At 42.5% G+C, this 14,151-nt stretch overlaps 1 protein-coding gene across 1 annotated transcript; it reads left to right on the top strand.

Annotated features, from left to right (window-relative positions):
* The first annotated feature begins 675 nt into the window (after nucleotides 1-675).
* LOC134435998 (uncharacterized) lies at nucleotides 676-7,941 on the top strand. Its single transcript, XM_063185028.1, has 6 exons — nucleotides 676-713; nucleotides 951-1,047; nucleotides 1,406-1,741; nucleotides 2,027-2,165; nucleotides 2,603-2,730; nucleotides 7,855-7,941. The coding sequence occupies exons 2-6, from the start codon at nucleotides 1,024-1,026 to the stop codon at nucleotides 7,939-7,941; spliced, it is 714 nt and encodes a 237-aa protein (XP_063041098.1). The 5' UTR covers nucleotides 676-713; nucleotides 951-1,023.
* Nucleotides 7,942-14,151: the final 6,210 nt, after the last annotated feature.

The following is a 14,151-nucleotide window of genomic DNA, read 5'->3' on the forward strand; positions in this document are numbered from 1 at the left end:
GGTCTCAGTATGGTTCACTGTCAAGGGGTCTGGGTAAATTTTGGAGCGTTCACATATGAGCAATACTGCAGAGTCACAGGACTGAGGTTATTGAAATGGCTGAAAGGGACCTGGTGTGAAAACACCCTTAGTTTCAAATATTTGAAAGAATGTCTTCAATCTTGTAGGCTGAACAGCTGAATACATCTGGGGCTGCAGCAGAAAATGTATTTGCGGTATGTATACCAATTCTGTTTCTCAGACTTCACTACTACAATTCACTGCTAATTTACTGGTCTATTTGCTGTGACCCTTAACCATTCAATTTGTCAGTGGCTATCAAATGTCTATACATGTTAAGTCAATCAACTGCTGTTTGCATTTTTCACAAACTCTTAAATTCTCAGGAATTAAATTCTTGTTTCCTTTTGAAGGTGACGCAGAATGTAGCTGTTCCAAGTGGCCAGCAGGTATGTGCTAGATTAACAACCAATATTCACCAAGACAAAGCATATTCCATTGGTGGAATGGCGTGCATGAAAGGTCTACATGACTACCATTTATGCTCTCATAGATTTCAGCCTGCGAGCTTGATTGTGAGGCAGTAAAGAATTTTCTTCAAACAAAAGACCCCGGATATTGGCCTTCTACGAGGAGCACGGGACTTTGACTGAGAAATGGCGACGAGTGTTGGTGACAACCACGATCAGCTACCTGGTTGAGAAAAAGGGATTGTAAGTAACTTTTTGTGTGTGTGGGGGGGGGGGGGGGGGGGGGGGGTTGTAAGTTGATCAAGGGGGGGAAATATTTCCTGTGCATCTTTTATTTGCAAGTGTTACTTGCTGTGCATATGACCTCTATTGTACTTCTCTTTGGATAAAAGCGTCTGCCTAATGTTATGTAATATTACAGCACTATGGAGAGTAAAAGTTATACATGTTGGTCATGTCCTTGTTTTCTGGTGCTTTCAGTTACCCCAACAGTGCTGACAAACAATTACTTGCAAGAGCCATCGTTACACTGTTTCCAGCGCTACAAATAAAAATGGAAGAGGAAAACGAAGGATATGTGAGTACATTTTCCTAATTGTGAAAAGGGACATAATGTAGTTGTGTGTGTGTGTGTACTGAAGTTGTGTACTGTAGTTGTGTGTGTGTACTTGTTGGGTTTTAATTACCTCTCCCATGTTACTTTACTACCTGCCACTTTGATTCATCTGGTCCACTGTTCTGTCCAACATGTCCTGATTGCAATGCATTTGCATACAATACCTTTTAGTTCACCTCCATGCTAGCCTTTCTTCGTCTGACTGATTTATTCTTTTGGTCTCTCTGCGTCATGTATGACCATACTGCCCTCTTTGTATTGTATTCTGTTCCTTTATAACAACCATACATGCTTTTTATATTGTGTTTTTGCACTCTAGGAACATTTCTACGATCCTGTAAGCCACTCTGGCTTTCTGGAAGACAAACTAAGAAATATCCGGCGGAGTCTGAGGGATGACCAGCGGCGTTACCGCAGACGGGGAGGATCATCTGAAGTCTTGGTTAGACTGGAGGAAGTTGTGGAAAGCGATGAGTCTGTGAAAGAATGGATCACTGTAATTAAGAGGATGAAGCCTACTCCCGAAAATCGGTCATCGATAAAGATGGGAATGGACAAAACCTACACACACCGAAGATACTGGATTTCTAGTCAATCACCCACTCTGGCAGAGATTGTGGAACACTACCCACGCTTCATCGACATGCCCTATCTGGTGAGTTTTAAGACATGCAATCACGGCCCTACCATGACTCATTAACGTGCCGGCGACCCGGGTTCCATTCGCTGTCTGCGTCCATTTGCCGATTCACCCTTGTCTCTCCGCCCCACTCGCTTCCTGTCACCATCTCAGACTGTCATATCCGACTAAAAGCCCTAAAAACATATTTAAAAAAAAATCACTGCCAAGGATGACCTGTACACTGTGTATTGGACAACTAATAATGGTGTGTGTGTGTATGTGTGTGTGTATGTGTGTGTGTGTGTGTAAATGTTCTAGATTGACAGCGAGTTCGCGAGGATGTTTCCAGACAAAGCAGATGCCTTCCTCCGCAAATGGGAACCCACCATCGTCCCAAAGCTTCTGAAACTCGCGTGCCTTGAGAAGAAAGAAGACTACACAGAGGATGAGAGTGCTGGTAAAATGGCTAATTTGAAATTATGACTAACAATTTGCAGGTATTCTTGGGTTGCAGTTGACGTCATAGTGCTGCCCCTGGTGGCGATCTACAGCTGCTGGTGGACGAACATTAAAAAAATGTACTTTTGAATGGGTTTCAATGGCTCCAAGCCGGGGTTGTCCACCATTTCAAATTCGCGCGCTCCAGTGAAGGGGCATTCTGACGTAACTGCAACCCAAGAATTGGTGTGAAATCTTTCTCTTCATTTGATTCCTACTCAAGATGTTATAATAGGCCTATTATGCCATTATTCAATGTTAAAAAGCTTATAGTAACAACTATGTAACATGGACTCTGAACCTCAAGTGCCTTGGTTCAAAAAAGGTGGAAAAACACTGGTTTGAAAAAAAACTCCTTATATGCTTGGCATGTTGCTGTCTTCCTTTTTTGTGCAGAATCAAGTAGCTTCAGAGCCCTCAGGATGCTCGTCCAGTATCTCCCCCCTACTGCATCAGGACGGAGTAAAGGGTGGACCAAATGCAGTGTAAAGGCGGCAATGGCCTACATGTTGGAGATAAAGCCAGTAAGTCTTGAATTGGAAATATAGTTACCAGTAGTTTTCCTGTAGTTTGTTTGCGATGAACAACAGGAACATCAGAAGAATAAAAGAAATATACACAATAAAGATCTAACCACTTCACTTCACAATTTCCACTAAGTCACATCTCCGTACACCCAGCAATCCTAACTTCATTTTGGTTTGGGAGTATGCTGAAGCTTAGCGTAAATTCAGGAGGATCTGGCGAGAGTCATGCTACTGCTGGCATAGCTGCATCACTAATATCTGTTCTATCTGCACTGTTCATTTTGCAGATGGGAAACCAGCATCACGTCACTTCTTCAAACCAGTGGCACGGTCTGTGATTCGTCAAATCAACAAACCATCAATCAACCACGCTTGGTGAGCCTGGGATACCCCAACACAGGAGCCCAATATGTCATAGTGGCCTCAAACGATGCTGTGGCAATTCCTCTTCAAGACGAAAGTCTAGCTTGCTGCCTAGATAAACTTTTTAAACTGTATTGGATCTGCAATCTTGCCTATCCAATTCAGCTGGCGTCAGTGTTTGGATTCATGGAGCACGTGTATGGCTTGCAAATATCTGGTGGGAAGAGAGCCAAAATTGTGGAGCTTGTTGCCAAGCTTCAGGTGCTTTAAATTGAAATCATGTATATATGTCCAGTGTGCAAGAAGCTGGTTTCTAAAGATGTACGGAGGCTCATATATCATCTTAAGCATGTCCATGCGTTCTGTGACAGCCAGGATTACACATTAACATGCAGTCAGGAAAATTGCCCAAGAACATACAACAATTTCGGCTCTTACTCTAAACACTTAAAGAGGTGTCACTCACACAGTAATTTAGTTGATTTAGAACTACATGACTATGCCTCTAATTTACCTAGCACTTCAAGTACACCAACTGCACCAACTAATTCAAGTGCACCAACTGCACCAACTAATTCAGAAAACGAGACAGACAATAACGAAGAAAGTGTTGAGACTTTATTGGATGACAAAGACTATCTAAAAAAATGTGTTGGAGTTTTTGTTGCAAAAACATACTCTGCATCTAATGCTACTCAGTCTGATGTTCAGAAACACATTTCCATTGCCAGTGATCTAATTGATGAAACTCTCTCTTCTTTACAACAACAAACAGTTGATATGCTGAACATGTATTCTATACCACTAAATGATCAACCTGTTCAGAGTTTAATGCAAAATTTTGAAAGTGCTAGGAATATGTTTGAGGAAGTGGATAGTACTTACAAAATGTCAAAGTATTTCACTGATAATCTGTCTATAGTCGAGGCAAAGGAAATTTTTTTGGGTCATAGGGCTGAAACAACGCGAAGACAGGGAAAGTTTAGCCAAACCCTTGCAGCTGATACTTGTCAGTATATCTCAGTCATTGATACTGTGAAATTTCTTTTCAGCTGTGAACATTTTGAAAGAGTCTACAGACAAAGTAATAACAGATATGATGACAAAATGCATGATTATTCTGATGGTTTAGTTTTCAAAAGACATGAATTGTACAAGAATCAACCCAATGCTCTTCAAATTCAGTTGTACTTTGACGATTTTGAAACTACTAATCCATTAGGGTCCAAAACAAAAATTCACAAGATGGGAGCTGTCTATTTTTGTATACGAAACTTGCCATCCGAGTATAATTCAGCCCTGAACAACATTCATCTGTGTCTTCTTTTCAATTCGATTGATAAGGACACATATGGCTTAAAAAAGATCTTTGCGCCTTTGCTAGATGATTTGAGATTTCTTGAAACTAAAGGCATTGAGGTAGAAATCGGGGGTCAGATTACTACTCTATTTGGAACTGTATGCATTCTGACTGCAGACAACCTTGCGTGTCATACACTCGGGGGGTTTGTGGAGAGTTTTTCGGCAAATCGATTCTGTCGATATTGCATGGTTGATAAGCAGATGGCACAACAAGAATTTGACGATGACAGGCTTGAGATGCGCAACAAAGACAATTATCAGCTGCATGTTAGTGAAAAAAACCCAGCTGCTACTGGTGTTAAGGAGGATTCTTGCCTGAATACACTCAAATACTTTCACATCACTGAACATGTGGGTGTAGATGTGATGCACGATCTACTAGAAGGGGTTGCTCCTCTAGAAATTAAGTTAATGTTGCAGCAGTTTATTTATGTGGAGGAGCTCTTTACTCTAGAGCAGTTTAATGACAGGATTGTAAGCACAGACTATGGTTACAGTAATGAAAAGAATAAACCTAATGTCATAATTAATTTGAGGACAGCAGACAATCCTGTGAAACAAACTGCCAGTCAAATGTGGTGTCTTCTGATATTTCTACCTATGCTTATTGGAGATTTTGTGAGTCATGACAGTCAACATTGGAAGCTATATGTAATGCTTAGGGATATTTGTGATATAGCTTTTGCCCCGGTTGTAACAAAAGGAATGGCTATTCTTTTGAAACAATTGACCATTGATCACCATCGCTTGTTTAAAAGTATTTATCCCGAGAGAAATATTATTCCTAAGCACCACTTTATGATTCATTACTGGCGATTGATGTTTAAATTTGGACCCCTTGTAAAATTATGGTGCATGAGGTTCGAGGGGAAACATAATCCATTGAAAAAACATGCACATGTCGTTTGCAATTTCATTAACATTTCTAAGACCCTAGCATTTAAGAATCAAATTAAGAGCATGTTTGATTGGAAATTTGGCGAACCTCTTGACAAAAAACTGAAAGTGCCCAATACCTTTCAAGTTATGGTAGGGAGTCTTGTGAAACATGAGCAGTTTACTGAGTGCATGAAAAGCTTTGGACAAGACATAAGTATCTGCAGTAGAGTTAATTTGTGCAGCAGTGTTGAGATGTTTGGGCATTCTTTCAAAACTGGTGGTGTAATCGCGTTAAACAATGACTTGAATGGTGAGCGGCTCTTTGGACAAATTACATACATAGTTCCCGTTTCTGAAAGTGTTGATGCACTCTTTTTTCTCCAAATAATTACTGTTAAATATTTTGACGATCATCTTCACTCTTACGTTGTGGAGAAGACAAATGAGTTTGAAATGGTTAATCTAAAAAATATCGCATATGTTTTACCTCTTGATTTGTTTACGCATCGTGATTCTGAAAAGCACATAATACTAAGATACAAACTTGTATAGACTTTCATTGATGCTGTGCTATGAGGAAAGTTTTGGTTTTATATATGAGACAAAAATGTAAAGTTTAACAATGCAATTATCTTGCTGCAAATGTTATGAAATGTTAAACAATTTAATTATCTTGCAGCAAATGTTGTGAAATGTTTTTGGTTTTTTTTGCCATTCAATGTATTGACCATTCTTAAATATGTCATTTGAATAATAAAATGATTGTCAATATGTAATCTCTAATTTGTTTGTATTTTTTCCCCTGAATTTATGTAAGTAGGAACAGGTGAAATACATGACTTAAATAACATGTATTGATTTAAAATAAAGTAACACAAAAACATGTGGACAGTTACACAAAAGTTGTGTTGAATAGCCTATACATTAACACAAAAACCTGTTGATAATAGTAACACAAAAGTTGTGTTGAATGTAGTAACACACCCAATGTGTTAAAATCAACAAAAGTTCTGTTGTCCCAATCTGGACATAGAGATGTGTTAAGAAACAACACAAGTTGTGTTATTTTCAACACATGTGTTTTAAGAGTGCAGACTCTCTCTCACACACACACACGCACACGCACACGCACACACACACACACACACACACACACACACACACACACACACACACACACACACACACACACACACACACACACACACACACACACACACACACACAGGGATGGCATAGAGAAGAGCGTAGAGGTGCAGACAGAGCCATGGCAGAGGCATGTGGTGGTGGGCAGTGCTTCATACATCACTGTCAGAACACCTTTTGTGGCGCAGTGGAGACAGACAGAGGCAGGACCCAGTGTTGCCAGATTGGGCGGTTTCCAGCCCAATTGGACTGCTTAGGATGGCCGTCTGCGGGTAAAAATGGCATTTAGCAGGAAAAAACGCCCAGTTTTTGTCCATAGACATCTATAGAATTGCGCCGGATTTAGTGCTTCCAAGCGGGTTTTGAGTATTTTTTTTGCTGGAAATCATCAGCCTCATCTGGCAACCCTGGCAGGACCCTGCAGTTCCACACCCATGATTTAGTGCGTTTAAACCGGCCAGGCCAATGCCACCACACCCTTTTAAGAGGACGGCAGTGCACGGCCCGGGGAGAAATATGGGACACTTATATTGGAAGTTGAATTGCTGCGGTGGGCGTGTGTGTGTGTGTGTGTGTGTGTGTGTGTGTGTGTGTGTGTGTGTGTGTGTGTGTGTGTGTGTGTGTGTGTGTGTGTGTGTGTGCGTGCGTGCGTGTGTGTGTGTGTATGTGTGTGAGAATGTGTGTGAGTGTGAAGACGTGCACGTGTGTTTATGTGTGTCTGTTGCTTTATCTGTCTGCTGTGTCTCTATAGCAGGGGTGAGGAACCAAGGTCTCAAGGTCTCGTTTTATCCGCCCCCCGATATAATGTTAATGAAATGCAGCTTCACATGAAATATGACATATTTTGTAAATGAATCATATAAATTAAATTTGCAATACAATGAAGTTATTTTCAGGGGACCTAGAGAAGGTGGGGTCTATTTTAAAGGTGGCTACCCTCAGTATACGTAGGCCTAAAGTGCAGGGGGAAATCCTGGTTTGCGTTCATAATACGGCCCTCTGAGGACTTTTGCGGCCCTTGGAGGAATTTGAATTCGCCCCTCTCATGTAAAAAGGTTCCCCACCCTATAGCATCTCTACATTGGATGAAGTGCAAAATAATATCATATTTATTTTGCTGGCATTCCTTAGCCATTTCTTTACTTGTGTGTTTGCGCGTGTGTGTGTGTGTGTGTGTGTGTGTGTGTGTGTGTGTGTGTGTGTGTGTGTGTGCGTGCGTGCGTGCGTGCGTGCGTGCGTGCGTGCGTGCGTGTGTGTGTGTGTGAGTGAGTGAGTGAGTGAGTGAGTGAGGGGTAGGGAGTTATATATATTTTTTTTTTATACAATAGAAATGCAACTTCTCCCTCCTTAATTGCATCTGTGTCACCACAGATTTGGCTCAAAACAGACCTGAAGCGTGTGGTGAACAGGGAGAAAACAGAAGGGAAGAAGAGACAGCTGGATAGATGGAGACTATAAAATATAGAGAGAAGAAAAAAAAACAGACACATAGAGAGACCAACAAACAGATGGACTGATAAAACAGATACCCAGAGAGAAAAGAAAGCCAATGATGGCAGAGAAGACATGATGATTCCAAAAATAAAGTTAGGCCAATTTTAAGTTCATGAGAAACTGAGGCTCACGAAAAACAATATTGTCTGTGTGTATGTACGCTGCTATGCGTTCATAAAGTGATTGATCAATTATTCACCAGTTCTGAATACAAGGTGATTTTAGGCTAGAGATGTGGAAGGTGATAGCTAGTGTTTTTTGGATTCATCGTCTTGTTGAAACATCTACCTCCAAGGCAACATCTCCTTCAGCATTATGGCAACAAGACTTCCTCCAGTATCCTCATGTAGGCCTACAGTCCTCTAACTTAAACATATGGTATAGTCAAGTCAAGTCACATAGACTTTATTGTCAATTTCTGTACATGCACTGGTCATACAAAGAATTGAAATTACGTTTCTTACTTTCCCATGCAGACATAGACATGGACTTTAGGTGTGGACATAGACAATTAGACAGAGACCGTACACATACATTACACCTATAGAGTACCTGTACACTACACATACAGACATATAAACTGCAAGAACAGAAGAAATACGTAGAACATATAGTATGCTGTAAATAGGACCAACACTGTAGAAAGAAAAACCTATTTTCAAATTGAATATTAATATTGCAGGAGGGGAAGTATACATACATCATTAGATCAACACAACCCTTTATAAACAAGTTCAGGCAGAACCCCCCCCCCCCCCCCCAATCAATAGGACAAGTGAAGGAATGAAGGAATGTAAAGGAATTCAGGGAAGAGAGAACAGACAGAGAGGTAATGAAAAAGGCAGGCACAAAGGTGGAGATTAAGGGAACATAACTCAGAGAGGAGGCAGAGAGAGAGAGAGAGAGAGAGAGAGAGAGAGAGAGAGAGAGAGAGAGAGAGAGAGAGAGAGAGAGAGAAAGAGAGAGAGAACAAGAGCAAAGGAAGAGAGTAAATGAAGTTGGTAGAGAGGTAGAGAAAAAGAGAACAAAAGATAGAGAGAGGTTGTGTGTGTGTGTGTGTGTGTGGGGGGGGGGGGGAGAGAGAGAGAGCGTGCACCAGCACAGGGGCGTAGCAGCAAATTGTGGGTCCCCAAGTGATCAGCTCCAATGGACCCCCCTGCCATATATTTGCATGAATCGGGCTATGTGTTGGCCCCCTATATAGATTGGGCCCTGGTGACTCAGTCACACTTTTTACCCCCCTCTACGACACCCCTGCCACAGTATACAATATAGGTTTCACTAACATTTCGATCCCACCTCTCCAGCATCAGCATCAGCATCAGCACCACCTCCAGCATCAGCATCAGCACCATCTCCAGCATCAGTATTCAGCTGCGCTGATGACCAGGGCCAGATTAAGATGGCCTGGGGCCCCTAGGCTGCAGGTTGCTGTGGGGCCCCCCGGCCCCAACGGGTAAAATTTGTAAAGTTTACATAGTGTGACAACCCTGTTGTAGGCCCCCTCCTGGTGCTAGCTAGCCAGTGCACGGGCAAGGCTGGTGCCAGGCGGGATAATTGCAATCATTGGGTGCACCTGGGTGGTGCCTTGCTTAAAAGGTGGAGCTCTGCTCTAGCTCAGTAGGCACTGCTAGGCTGTCCACTCACTGACATGCACTGCACCCATTCACTCAGTCCATGCCATGCTGCACCACACATTTGATCATACCCTAGACACTTTTGAATTTGTAAATAAAAGATTACTATTTGACCTGTACATCTTTGTGTTGTCTCCATTTTTATGTTGCGGCTTTTGTCACGAGCCAGGTCGTAACAATAGTGTCATAATTACGAGCTAGGAATTAAGGAGAACATTGTCTACCAACTGTAGTCAACATGACAGACAACTTTTTCAATATTGCATCTGAGACTGCCTGATGAAGGTCTAGTACCGAAACGTCGTTTATAAAAGAAAGAACAGCGAAATGGTCAGTGTGCGGGAGTTTCTTTAAGTTATTGCTGAGTGACCCATGGTGCCATCTCCGACGCACCTGCCAGCTGAGGTGTGCGAAAAAAGCCGAAGTTCAATATTGCATCTGTCACAATTCTACAATCCGGTCCTGCTGATGACATACAGTGCAGTGGCAGGAGATGGTGTTCTTCAATCAGTTCAGTTCAGTTCAATCAATTCAGCCTGCTTGAGGTACGGTAACACCAGAGAGAGTAGAGAGAGAGAGGTTCCATTGGTCCATTGTTTCCAGGTTCTATTATTGCAAGGGGGGGGGGGGGTCCCCCTTTAGGCAGACCTAGGCAGACCTAAGAAGTGTTCTATTCAATGCTAGGAGCATTATGACACCCCTTTTGGCAGACCGGAACCTGGTCACGTTAGGTGCCCATAGAAACCTATTATGTTGGCATATCTCTATACTTAAAGAATCTCTGGTAACACTTTATCTTAGGGATACATCTATTAGCACTAATACATTGTATGTATTACTATGTAGTACTAACATTGTATGTATTAGTGCTTATCGATGTATCCCTAAAATAAAGTGTTACCAGGTACGGGAACACTTTATTTTAGGGATACATCCATTAGCACTAATACATACAATGTGCCTGTATAAGTAACTTGTAAGGTATGTACAAAGCAAAATCAAACATTTGTTAGGCATGTATTCACAAATGTCTTGTTCATGCACAATAAGGGATTTATTACCAATTAAACCTCAGTAAGGACCTAGTAGGCCTCAGCGTTTGCTTAGTACATGCCTTACAAGTTACTTATGCAGGCATTAACATTGTATGTATTAGTGCTTATCGATGTATCCCTAAAATAAAGTGTTACCTGAGGTACTGTACAGTTCATGGAGATAAAGCTTGGAGGTGAAGTTTACACGGCACAGGTCAATAACACATAGTCACAGGCACAGACATACACACGCACTCGTGCGCGCGCGCACACACACACACACACACACACACACACACACACACACAGAGACTGTCCTGTTCTTTCATTGATGCTCACAAAGCACACACACTCTCATTTTGGCTCACACAAATTAAAAAGCACACACACAGACACAGACACAGACAAAGACACAGACACACTCTCTCTCTCACACACACACACACACACACACACACACACACACACACACACACACACACACACACACACACACACACACACACACACACACACACACACACACACACTACACACACACACAGTACACATGTGTACAAACACACACACTTCCCACTCTCCCTCTTCTTGTGACACATACACAGACATACACACACACATTATACTTTCCTTCTCCTTGTGACTCTCTCTCTCACACACACACACAGACACACACACAGAGACACACACACACACACACACACACGCACACGCACACGCACATACACACACGCACAGAGACACAGACACACACACACACACACACACACACACACAGACACACACACACACACCACACCACACACACACACACACACACACACACACACACACACACACACACACACACACACACACACACACACACACACACACACACACACAGCAGAGCAGAGCAGAATAATTCATGAAGCTGTGTCTTGCCAGGCCCTCACAGCCACTGTGAGACAGGCTGTTATCTGTGCTGGTTAGGGAGGCTGGCCCTGCATCTGTGTGGGTGGACGATGGCTTGCCTTACTGGCTGACTGACTGTACTGATACCTTTGTATGCTTACAGTAACTGTGTTTCATGTATTTACCTAGCCAGACTATCATCAACGTTCAAATCTCTTCGAAACTTGGTCTGACCAAGAGCATAGCAATTAACATTTCCCAAATGGCATGGTTGACCTGCCTCCCTTGGTTTGCTTGTGGTCGTTTGCTTCCCGACAAAGTGAAAGGAGTTCCCGTATTTTCGGGAACTCAGAAATGACTTGCATTGCTCTTGACCTGACTAGTTGCAACACTGAAGGTGTTGCGTCACTAGGAGGGCGTGGCCTGGCTAGTATTAACCGGTTAGAGTAAGCCAAACCAAAATATCTGTAGTGCAGGGCTCTAAATGAACTTATTTCATCACCAGCCAAAATGGCTAGTAGATGTTAATCTTTCTAGGCAGGGCTGGACTGGTATTCTGGCATACAGGGCATTTTCCCGGTGGGCCGACAGTCCTCATGGCCTAATGCTATTGGTTTTTGTCTGGCCCTCACTTTAGATGGGTTGGCCCATCGATCTATCTTTGGACTAAGCAAATCATATCATAGAAAATAATTTTTTGTGTGTTATGTGAGGGGCCTGTCTATGCCAAAAAATGCCCGGGCTATTTTTCAGTCCCAGTCCAGTCCTGTTTCTAGGCAAACACACACACTAAGCACACACGCAGACACACTCACTAATGGGTCAAAGTGGCTAGTAAGTTGGTCTTTTCTATCAGCCAAATTTAAATTGCGCCAGCATTTGGCTAGTCGGCTGGTAAGTGCGTAATTACGTGCATAAGTGTGTAATTGTGTGTGCGTGCGTGCGTGCGCGCGTGCGTGTTGCAATGTGTTTGAGTCTATGCATGCCCCAGAGATTTGTACAGGAAAGGTTCCTATCCCCCAGCATCTCCCATTACTCTGAGTAATCAGTAAACATAATTAAAGATAAATTGAGAAATCAGAATCCACCAATGGGCTGCTCATGTTTGCCATATCAGCCACAAATGAAACATGATCATAGCTAACAAACTACGCTAATGCATCTGCTAGGGGCAATCAAAATACAATTTAACATGTTTACATGTCTGCAGTGTGCCTCTATGTGTGTGTGTGTGTGTGTGTGTGTGTGTGTGTGTGTGTGTGTGTGTGTGTGTGTGTGTGTGTGTGTGCGTGCGTGCGTGCGTGCGTGCGTGCGTGCGTGCGTGCGTGCGTGCGTGTGTGTGTGTGACAGAGAGAGAGAGTTGGACATGTTGGACATCTTGTGCTGATCTCTACAGCATGTTTGTTTCTGTTGGATGTGCACATCCATCCTTGAAGTCATTTATTTACACTTTGTTCAAGCAAATGTATGACAGTATATTCCTTTCATATCTTTTCAATATCATAAACATGATATGAACATGAACTTTTATTTCAATGATTCAAAAAAAGAAGTCTACCGCACACTTTCTTGACTTTATGCTCGTTTATTCAGAGTGAACAATGTGTTTCGCCTCAGTGCGTTGACTTCCATTCATTTGTATTATTTTCTCTGCATTTGTTCTTGTTTTGTCTGTTGTTTTATGATTTTATTTGTGTTGATGAGGTGTAAAAAAAAAATTGGCTGGTTGGTTACAGACATTAGTTGTCCATCCCATAAAGTAGAGATTTAATCCAATTACACCAATAAATATGGACGGACACACACACACACACACACACACACACACACACACACACACACACACACACACACACACACACACACACACACACACACACACACACACACACACACACACACACACACACACACACACACACCAACACCACACACCACCACACACACACACACACACACACACACACACACACACACACACACACACATACACACACACACACGGGTGCCTCGAGGGGGAGAAAGGTGTTACAGATTCTAAGGGTGACAACATTGACAGGGCCCCTGGGAGACTACTGATTACATAACTTGTCATTTTGGGGGCCCAAAATTTGAATCTTTCATGGGGCCCAACATTTCTAGCGGCGCCCCTGCACGCACACACACACACACACACACACACACACACACACACACACACACACACACACACACACACACACACACACACACACACACACACACACACACATTGCACACAGACACGGATATACAGACACACAAACAAACCTTTCAGCCTGGCAGGATTGCGCTGTCTTCAATGTCTGTCTGCAATGCTAATTTATACGACTCTGTAAACCCAACGGTTAATGAGCCTCTGCTGATTACCGTTAAGCTTGACTGCCACAAGAGGTGTGTGCGTGTGTGTGTGTGTGTGTGTGTGTGTGTGTGTGTGCATGTGAAAGAAAGTGAGACTGTCTGTGTTAGTGTGTGTTGGCAATTTATTGGTGTTTGTGCTTGTGTGTGTGCGCACACACACATGTAACTTTGTGTGTGCACTTATTGCAATAATTCATTATTATTTTAAGAATTCATTACCATCTCTGGAC

The sequence above is a fragment of the Engraulis encrasicolus genome, chromosome 20, assembly GCF_034702125.1.
Source record: "Engraulis encrasicolus isolate BLACKSEA-1 chromosome 20, IST_EnEncr_1.0, whole genome shotgun sequence".
Taxonomy (NCBI): Eukaryota; Metazoa; Chordata; class Actinopteri; order Clupeiformes; family Engraulidae; genus Engraulis; species Engraulis encrasicolus.